The sequence below is a fragment of the Callorhinus ursinus genome, unplaced genomic scaffold (assembly GCF_003265705.2).
Source record: "Callorhinus ursinus isolate GAN/ISIS: 27379988/994484 unplaced genomic scaffold, GSC_fseal_2.0 scaffold4, whole genome shotgun sequence".
NCBI classification, from domain to species: domain Eukaryota; kingdom Metazoa; phylum Chordata; class Mammalia; order Carnivora; family Otariidae; genus Callorhinus; species Callorhinus ursinus.
The window spans coordinates 60,601,691-60,612,549 of NW_027397066.1; the positions used below are offsets into that span (position 1 = coordinate 60,601,691).

General features: G+C 38.3%; 1 protein-coding gene across 1 annotated transcript; it reads right to left on the bottom strand.

The window, feature by feature from the left end:
• Positions 1-1,186: 1,186 nt before the first annotated feature.
• CXCL9 (C-X-C motif chemokine ligand 9) lies at positions 1,187-8,535 on the bottom strand. The gene is given in 5 exon segments (XM_025887415.2): positions 1,187-3,350; positions 3,353-3,409; positions 4,432-4,516; positions 6,488-6,614; positions 8,413-8,535. Coding segments are annotated over 5 exon segments (378 nt in total). The 5' UTR covers positions 8,477-8,535; the 3' UTR covers positions 1,187-3,305.
• Between the last annotated feature and the right edge of the window lie 2,324 nt (positions 8,536-10,859).

Here is a 10,859-nt window from a genome sequence, read left to right on the forward strand (position 1 = left end):
GAAGGTTGGGACTGACATTGAGTACTTTCTATGCATCAGATCTATGCTGGGCCCATTCCTCACAACAATCCTGAATGAGCAAACTGGTGCACGGGGATGTTAAACAGTATACTTGAACCAAGGTCATATAGATAATAAGTGGTGGGCTTCTGATCTTAACCCAGGTATCTCAGAATCCAGAATCTTAGTTCTTTCCACGGCATTCTGTAGTCTCTCAGGTTAAGGCCCTTGCAGGGAGTCATGTCCATTGTCAGCAGCTGCTACCTGCCCAAACTTCACACCTTTCTGGCTGTCTCTAAAGTGTACCTCAAATGGACAAGGCTGATTATTCTTTGTACATTTTCAACCTTCTTAGTCCACACTGCCTAATATCTCCAACTTAGTTTCCTGGACCCTTAAAGAACTTATCCTATGTTTAGATCTCCACTAAAACTACTTGAGGCTTTATAATATTTAAATATATATATACTTTCAGGGCACCTGAATGGCTCAGTGGTTGAGCGTCTGCCTTTGGCTCAGGTCATGATCCCAGGGTCCTGGGATTGAGCCCCACATTGGGCTCCCTGCTCAGCAGAGAGCCTGCTTCTCCCTCTCCCCCCGCTTGTGCTCTCTGTCTCTCTGTCAAATAAATAAATGAACAATCTTTAAAAAAAAATAAATATATATACTTTCAGAATATGGAAAAGAGGGCATCTTTTGTTTCCTGGGTATATATCTCATTGGAATAGCATTATCTTTCAGGATTAGGAAATAAATTGCATTCTATATAACTCTTCATTGTTGTCATATTTTCAATTGAAGTTTTTCTTCTGTTCCCAAAGAGCTCTTTACAGGGCTTCCATGGGCGCCTGGGTGTCAGTCGTTTAAGCAGCTGCCTTCAGCTCAGGTCATTATCCCAGGGTCCTGGGATCGAGTCCCACATCAGGCTCCCCACTCAGTGGGGAGTCTGCTTCTCCCTCTCCCTCTGAACCTCCTCCCTGCTTGTGCTCTCTCTTAAATTAAATAAAATCTTAAAAAGACAAATGAATAAATAAACAAACAAATAAATAAAAATATGTCTTTCTCTCAATTATATCCTATCTTAGATGGAAGAAAGTGAATAAGGACATGTAAGAATTACTGTTAAATGTGTAATAGTTGAGGTACATATTTAAGACACTAAAACATATCAGTATTTGTTTTCTGATCAATGGTCTATTTATTGATACTATTGTCTTTTAATAAAGAAAATATTTGAAAGTACAAGTTATATATGCCAAAACTGCTTTGAACTTATTAATTATTGCTTAGAGAGTATACATGTATATATAAGTAATGAATGATTATCATGTCATATGTGTCATAGGTACTTAGTCAAAGATGTGGTCTCTGGTTATTTGTTATGTACTATCCACTTTACCTGTGAGACACACGGTAACTGGGTCACAGACTCTCAAACTATGGAATGTTTGGAGTTTTCAGGGGTTACATATTGAAGGAGCTAGAGTTTCACGATTAGACAAGATGCTGTTTGGATGGGATCACCTCTAGGCAGCATTAAAAATCACATGCAGTGTAAGAAGTGACAAAATCTGGCAAAGTAGGTGTAAGTTTAAATTCTGGCCAAAGATGTTCTCTCCTACACAATTCACTGAGCCTCCTCTTCAAGAGGGTTTCCAAGCCCTGTTGAAGCTAACTGGGCACCGGCCATGTCTCCACCAACAGGATTTGCTGCTCCCTCCAGCTCTTGGCATCTTAATACCCACACTTCCTCGTGAGACGTGGTGTGGTAATTGATAATCACAATACTTTACAAACTGAAACAGATTAAATGGACAATGAAATTTACTTACAATGAGTTTTCAAAAGGCACTTGGTGGCTTTCTTGTCAGACATAGAAAACTGAGGCTTGTCAGAAATGGTACTGAAGGAATTTTTGTACTGGGTGGGGAAAGGTTGGACAATAAAGCTCCTTCCTACTGTAAGATTCTATGATTCTTGGTATCCTGCACTACTTTCTGAAAACAGTTCAGAATATCCTGTGTTTTAAACATTTTCTTCCTATTTGTTGGAAAGGCTAAGTTAACAGCCTGTCATAAGGCAAGAATGTTGCATCACCTCTTATTCCTGTAGTGACAATGGCCTGAAGATAATGAGTAAAAGAGGTTACCAGGGGTTAGACAATATGGTGTAGCCAATATAGCCAATTCCTGTTCTGAGGAGATGGTCTGGTTGCCCTCCTACCTGTAAAAACTGCAACTGAGGAATTATTCAAAACCTAGTTCACAGTCTACTAGGCATGGTGACAGAGTCAAGGAAATTAACTGTGGCCCCCTGCCCTCAAGGAGCTGACAATCTGATTGGAGAAATAGAATAAGCATGCAAAAAAAGTATTAGAAAACAGTTAAGTGCTCACCTGTGTGATACAGAACACAAGTGAAACTGGAGTTTTAAGATAATTCAAATGTCCAGAATGTTTTCTTTAAGAGACAGGATTAAACTGAGCCGAAGACTGGGTCAAACTAGGATGAATTGGGAGAAGAAGGCATTCCTGTGGAGTACTGGGGAAAGAGTGAAGAAGAGTGGACAGGCCCAGGTGAATGAGGACATGACCTGTGTAGCAGAGACAGTGAAGAACAGGCTTGATGGAAGCAAAGGTGAATAGTAAGAAGTACAATGGTGAGCCTGGAGAGGCAAGATGGAGTCCCATGTCCTCCAAAGCTGGATATAAGGTTCTGAAAGCCAAGTGCTAGTGTTCTTCAATGGTGGTTCCCAGAAACAACCAGCATGGGTCTCTCAGATACACTGTGAGGTCTGTAGGCAGATTCGAACACAGATGCTGGATGGCCATGGCAGCTTGGTGAGGTCCAGCTCGATTCCAAACTGCTTGGCTTCCTAGCATGTGGACAGGCTGGGGCTTGCTGACACATGCCTCAGAATATTCTCTGGAGGCTTGAATTTGTGGCCTGGGAAGTACAGGACTGCTCTTCCAGCCAGCTGTTGTGTGTGGAATGTGACTGTGTACAGGATGTGATCGTGTGCGCATTTGTCCGGATGTGGGTGTTAGGATTGTGGTCTCCAGCGTGATGAAATTCAGTTGGTTAGAGGTGGAAGAAGAAAGTCAAACTATAGCCTTTAACAATTCTTAGCATTTGGATTTTAAAAGCAACTTTCTAGCTTTAATTACAATTTCACAACAATGCTTAAACTTCTCTAGTCAAAAAAAAAAAAACTTATGTATTAAGATGTCATCCCCTTTTGGAATTATTTCAGTATAATTAAAAAGAAGCTTTTTAACACATAGCACTTGTTAGTAAAGTGGTTGCTTATGTGGTCTTCTTTTGATGAGGATGTTGAGATTTTTTAACTTTAAAACTTTCTTGCTTTTTTGATATCTTTTCCCTTTCTTCTGCTTTTTCTTTTGGCTGACCTGTGAGGAGAAAGAAAACAAGAGTAATGTTCCTTTATCTTACCATTTTTCCTTCCTTATATTATATTTGGACTCTCCAGACTGTGTGTGTGGTTTTTTTTTTTTTAATCTTCAAAAATGGTTTAAAGTTGCCTTCCTCTCAAAGGGGCTCCTTTTGATTCTCTCTACTTTACTGACTTTGAGGAGGACATTAGCCTCCTAATGGTCTTCTTTTGTTTATTCTCCTGGCTTATTATTGCCCTTACTTCAACTCTGCTTGTCCAAACTACAACCTTCTGAGGCTAGTACTATTATCATCCCACTTTTTACAGAGGAGGAGACTGGGGCTTGGAGAAGGTGGCTTGCCCAAAGTTGCACAGCTATATGTGGCAGAACCACTAGACCATCAGACTCCAGAAGCCAAGCTCCTGGCTTTGTCCTGGGTTGCTTTTCTACCTCAGTCTCTTCACTCCCTTCACACAAACTCCAGCCACATTACTTGCGGCTCTCTGAAGCGAGTAAGCTCTCATGATGCCATGCTTCTTTTTTGTGCTGTCCTTACTCTCTTGGTGAACTACTTATCCTTCAAGACCCTAATCATATGAAAAGTCTTCCTTAACACTTTCTCCCTGCCCCTCCTTCTGGCAAGGAAAAGGATTACTCCTTCTATGATCTTCAAGATTCTGGTACATATCTTTATATTTCTCACATTGTACTATAACTGTTAGCACATCTGCTACAGCAGGAAGGGACCCATAGCTTATTACCTTTCCATCTTCAGTGTCTTCCTTTCAATTCAATACATATATATTTTATTGAATAAGAAAGGTAAGCTCCCTCTCCTCATGGAAAACACTTCTGGTGGGGGATATAGACAAGTGATACTATATGCAGAAATACAATTATACTTCATGGTGATGACATTATTCTAGAAAGTAGGAGCACAATAATATAAAAAAATGTATTCTTAAAGTAACTACATAGATTCTTTGTCTTTGAAAGTTAATTTCTAAAAGAAAATTTTGTTTGTTCTGGTCACTGACCTGTTTTTCCCACTTTTGAATCAATTCTTTCACATCTGTTGAATCTGGGTTTAGACATGTTTGAACCCCATTCTTCATTGTTGCACTGCCAAAGAAATAGCATGAGATTTTTTTTTTTTTTACTTTCAATGCCTCATCTTACCCCCAGAATTCAATCCCCCAATTAGAATGTATTTGTGTCATCACAATAAGCATCTGAGACTTCCAGTCGTCCTTCCTGCCTTTTTGTTTTATTAGTGAGTGAGGGGACTTAGATAAATTTCTAGAACACACACCCTAAATTATTTAAATTAAAAAAAATCACATGAGCATTTCCAACATCATTAAATATTCTTTGAAAATACACAGTTTTTAAAAAGATTTTATTTATTTATTTGACAGAGAGAGAGAAACAGAGAGAGAGAGCACAAGCAGGGGGAACGGCAGGCAGAGGGAGAGGGAGAAGCAGGCTCCCTGAGGAGCAGGGAGCCTGATGTGGGGCTCGATCCCAGGCCCCTGGGATCATGACCTGAGCCAAGGCAGTCGCTTAACCAACTGAGCCACCCAGGCGCCCTGAAAATACACATTTAATGGCTACATAATATTCCCCTGGAAGGCTACATGAGATTTTATCTAATTAGTCCCTGACTGTTACATTTCTAAGACACCAATGTTTTTATTATTATAAAAATAATTAAAGCAATATTTATTATTATAAAAAATTAAAAATCCAATAGGTACATGCAACGAGAGAGGCTTATAGCTAAAGACAATATTAGTTCTGCTGTGGTGAAAATAGCCATTTATGTTTAAGTGAAGAAGCAAAATAGAAAAGTTGTCAATATACCTTTTTTTTTCAGAAAATATGAAAATCAGCATGAGGTCTGCTAAACTTTATTTTTTTTTTTAAGATTTATTTATTTGACAGAGAGACACAGTGAGGTAGGGAACACAAGCAGGGGGAGTGGGAGAGGGAGAAGCAGCCTTCCTGCGGAGCAGGGAGCCCGATGTGGGGCTCGATCCCAGGACCCTGGGATCATGACCTGAGCCGAAGGCAGATGCTTAACCGACTGAGCCACCCAGGCGCCCCTCTGATAAACTTTCTAATGAAATTCCTTAAAACATAAAATTTTTTTTAAGACATGATTAACAGACTGGTTGACTATTTTAAATTACTTACAGCAGACTGTCCAGGAATAATTAAAAATTTTTTTCTTTAATTTTTCTGTATAATCTGAAAGTAAGAATAGCCATTCTATAGATCAGCCTTAATTTAGGTTTCAAAAGATTGAAACTAGCAATTCTAATCTTTGAAAAGGTTATTATTTTTAAGCTTTTATTTAAATTCCAGTTAACATACAGTATAATATTAGTTTCAGGTGTACCATGTAGTGATTCAACACTTCCATATAACACCCCATGAAAGTTATTATTAAAGACACAATACTGCCATAGTTACATTTCGATTTCAATAGCAAAAAATTGGAAATAATCTACACTTCTACACTTAGGCATTGCTCATATAGATTATGGTACACCCATATGACGGAATATAATTTGGCCATTAGGAATGACATTATTAGAAAAAATGATATTACAGAAGATTTACTGACGTGGGGAAATGTTCATGATACAGTGTTAATGAAAAAGCGGACTATTTAAAAAGAGTATGTAACATATACTTTTATTTTTATGTTTATATACATTATGTATGTATATGTACATATATGTTGTATCTATATATGTACACAAATGCAAACAAGGGAGATTTGGAAGACTATAGGCCAAGGGGTGACCAGTATTTGTCACTGGTGGTAGAAGTATAAATGATTTTTATTTTCTTCTTTTGAGTTATCTGCATTAAATATTTCTACACACTTGGTGATATATTATCCTTGGTTTAATGTCTACCAGAAATTGCTTGTTGTTTAGAAGAAAAAAAGTAGACCACATTTATGGAGGGGCAACCATCTGAATTTTAAGTGTCTATATGGGGAGGGTCCTAAGGGTAATATCACACATAAATTTAATGTTCCTGCCAATATGGTACATGCGTGTTGGATGAGTTTTTACTTACATGATTTCAGTTTTCTCACAATAAGAGCTTGGGGCAAATTGTTTAAGGTCCTTTAAGAATTTTGACTGGATTGTTCTTTGGCTGGTGGTGATGCAGGAACAGCGTCTATTCCTCATTGTTGGGGTTCCTAAGGGAAAGAAAAACAGTAGAGAAAAAGGGAAGGAAAAGAAAAAAACATTGATTTAAGGCAATGTCTCAATTTAGGTGATCCGTCAAAATAATACATTTGACTTAGTCATGATTATTACTGTCATTTACTGAGTATGTTTGTTGGGGAAGGTGATAAAAAAATAAAGTTACCACCAATTGACCTGTGAGCTGGACCTGGGCCCTTGAAGACTTCTCTTCCTCTCCCCTGTCCTTACAGTGTGGGTTCCACTTGCCTTTCTGGCTCCCAGAGGCTGCTCCTCGGACATAGCCTTGAGATGGTGACATGATGTTGAAAATACCCACCCTGAATACATGACTAAGGCCAGTTAGGGCCTCTTTATAAGTTTTTAAGATTTGGTGGGCAGGAGATCCCCCTCAAATGGGGATCCATTTGTTTAGCTGCTGCTCAAGACAAGTCCATATGTAAGTTTCCTTTGCTATTATTAAAACTGCCACCTACCAACCTGGAGTCACCTGTCTCTTTTTTGGTCTCTCCCTGCCCTGTGAGTAAAAGGGCCAGTTTTAGATTACACCAGAAAAGCTCCTGAAAAAAGTTGTGAACCTACACTGTTAATCATTACCACAAACTTTTGAAAGAGGTATTATCTCCATTTTACAGATAAAGAAGCTAAGGTTCAAAGAAGTTATATAAAGAACAAGGTCATTCAGCATTTAGGGGGCAGGTGCAGGGTTTCAGCTCAGGTTTTTTTGAGTCCAAATGCACTGCTCTTAACTATCATATCTTACAATCATAGGAAAGGAGATTTTCACAGTATATAATAAATGCCTATCACAGGTCAGACACACAGACACTGATTTATGTGCGCAATGTGGGCCACAATTTCTTAAACAACTTCCAAAACCATTTATTATCTGGCCTTAGTGTAATGGAGTTGGTGTGGCTTTGGACAGAAAGCTCTACTTATAATAACCAATTACAACCACCAACCTCATTCTCCCCACTGCCTTGTTTTTTGATAGTACTTTAAACTCTTAAAACCTCTTTGAAATACACTATTTTCATTCCTTAATTCTTTTTTTTTAAAGACTTATTTATTTATTTTATTTGACAGAGAGAGACACAGTGAGAGAGGGAACACAAGGAGGGGGAGCAGAAGAGGGAGAAGCAGGCCTCCTGCTGAGCAGGGAGCCCGATGCAGGGCTTGATCCCAGAACCCTGGGATCATGACCTGAGCTGAAGGCAGAAGCTTAACAACTGAGACACCCAGGCGCCCTCATTCCTTAATTCTTTAATTCATTCAACATATATTAATTCAGCGCTTACTATATGCCACACGTGTGATTGGTAGAAAAAGCGTAACTATAAAGTCTCCATTTTACAGCTGAGGAGATTGAAATCTAGAAAAGTTCGTTAATTTGCCCACAGGTGGTTAGAAAACAGATTTGGGATCTCTCTGATTATTGGACCCTTAATTGGTTAACCACAGGGACATACTTATCAAGAAACAATATCAGGGTTACAAAAATAATTTAAGAGACAAACTCTTTGATCTCATTACCACCCAGTTCAGCAAACATTTACTGAACACTTACTACATGCCAGGAATTCACATACTTAGACTTAGAAGATTTATGTTTGACTTAGCAGGTCTTAGATATGAACTTTGGATAATGAACTACATCACTGAGAAGCTTTTATGAATGACATATCACTTTCTGATGCATGCAATCAACTTTATTGGGCAAATCAAGAGACTTTTATAGCAATTCACATTTCTGACTTTACTAACCTAATATAACTCAGAACCCCTTACCTTGACCTCCAATCAGAGTCAGGAAGATGATACTCAACAAAAGAGGAACACCACCTTTCTTCATAGTGGTAGAATGGAGTTCTACTTAATCACTCCTGTATTGGATTTCACGCCTGAAGATTTCTTTAGAGAACATGCTCTTGCGAATCATATTTATTTGGGAAATCCATTTCCCTCCTAAACTCTGATTGGCTGGTGTTCTTAGCTGACTTTCCTAAACTGACCACAAACCTAACTGTGCTGGGGGAAACCCTACTCTCAGATCCAAGGGAATTTCTGCATGTTTTATTTCCATTTCATATAAATGGGTAGTTTACAGTAAGGATGTGAAATTAGCATCATTGGCAGCCTTTAGCACACTCACAGCTACTCACCTGGGTGAAGAATGGGTTATATAATGAATATAATATTATACAATAAGGGTTGGAGATGTTGTTTCTGGATGGAAAATACTAAAGTCCAGATAAATAATACATTTTTTCCAATTTTCTTACTATTTACAAAATATCCTTCTGTGTAATATAGTTACAATTATTTTTTCTCTATTGTCTACCCAACAATCTTAAACAATCAGCATCTTAATTTCCTCATGGACCAGGTCATTTTCTACTGTAAACTCATTTTTTAAAAAGATTTTATTTATTTATTTGAGAGAGAGAGAGAGTGCATGTGCACACATGTTTGGGGACAGAGGGAGAGGGAGAAGCAGACTCCCCACTGAGCAGGGAGCCTGACATGGGGCTTGATCCCACGACCCTGGGATCATGACCCGAGCCAAAGGCAGACGCTCAACTGACTGAGCCACCCAGGAGCCCCCATTTTGTTTTTTATATCACTGCTGCTACAGTTTATTATTATTATTATTTTTTAAAGATTTTATTCATTTATTTGAGAGAGAAAGAGAGAGCACATGAGAGGGGGAAGGGTCAGAGGGAGAAGCAGACTCCCCGCCGAGCAGGGAGCCCGATGTGGGACTTGATCCAGGGACTCCAGGATCATGACCTGAGCCGAAGGCAGTCACTTAACCAACTGAGCCACCCAGGAGCCCTATTTTTTTTTTTTAAGTGGTTAGACTAGTTAGTATAGGGATCAGTCGAAAAAAGACAAATGGGACTATATCAAACTTAGAAATTTTATACATCAAAGAAAACGATAGACAGTAAAAAAGGAACTTACAGAATGGAAGAAAATAATTTCAAATCACCTGATGAGGAGTTAATATCCCAAACATAAAAGGAACTTCTATGACATAACAACAAAACCCCTAAATAACTGGATTAAAAAGTGGGCAAAGACTTGAATAGACATTGCTCTAAACAGAATTTACAAATGGCCCATAAACACATGAAAAGATGCTCAACATCAAAAAAAAAAAAGATGCTCAACATCATTAATCATTAGGGAAATGCAAATCAAAACCACAGCAGGTATCACCTCATACCCATCAGGATGCCACTATCAAAAAAAGCAGAAAACCACAAGTGTTGCATAGGATGTAGAGAAGTTGGAACTCTTGTACACTGTTGGTTGGAATGTAAAATGGTGCAGCCATTATGGAAAACAATATGGAGGTTCCTTAAAAAATTAAAAATGGAATTACCATTTGATCTAGCAATCCCACTTCCAGGAATATGTCCAAAGGAATCCATAGCAGGATCTTGAAGAGATATTTGCACACACATGTTCATTTGACATTATTCAGAATAGTTAAGAGGCACAGCAACCCTAATGTCCATTGACATTTGAATGGATAAATAAAATATAGTATATACATGCAGTAGATTATGTTCTATTTTTTAAACATTTTTTAAAGATTTTATTTATGTATTTGAGAGAGAGTGAGAGTGAGAAGCAGAATCCCTGTTGAGCAGAGATCCTGACACAGGGCTCAATCCTAGGACCCTGAGATCATGACCTGAGCCGAAGGCAGCTGCTTAACTGACTGAGCCACACTGGTGCCACAGATTATGTTCTCCTAAAAAAGGAAATCTTGTCACATGCTACAAAATGGATGAACCTTGAGGATATTATGCTAAGTGAAATAAGTCAGTCATAAAAGGACAAATACTCATGAAATATCTGAAGTCAAATCTCAGAAACTGAAAGTGGGAAACTGGTTGCAAAGGGCTGGGGGAAAAGAGTGAGGTGAAATTAATCTTTAGTGGGTGTAGGGTTTCAGTGTTACAAGATTTAAAAATTTTTGAGATCTGTTGTACAACAGTGTGAATATACTAAACACTACTGAACTGTACACTTCAAAATGGTTAAGATGGTAAATTTGAAGTTATGTATTTTTTTAAACCACAATAATAAAATAAAAAAGGAGTAAGGGATCTGTTACATGTAATGGAGACCCAAATTAAAAGTGACTAAAACAGAAGTGTATTTCTCCCTGACAAAAGCAGGTAGACTAGGGCTTATACGGTAGTTCAGCTTCATGGAAATCT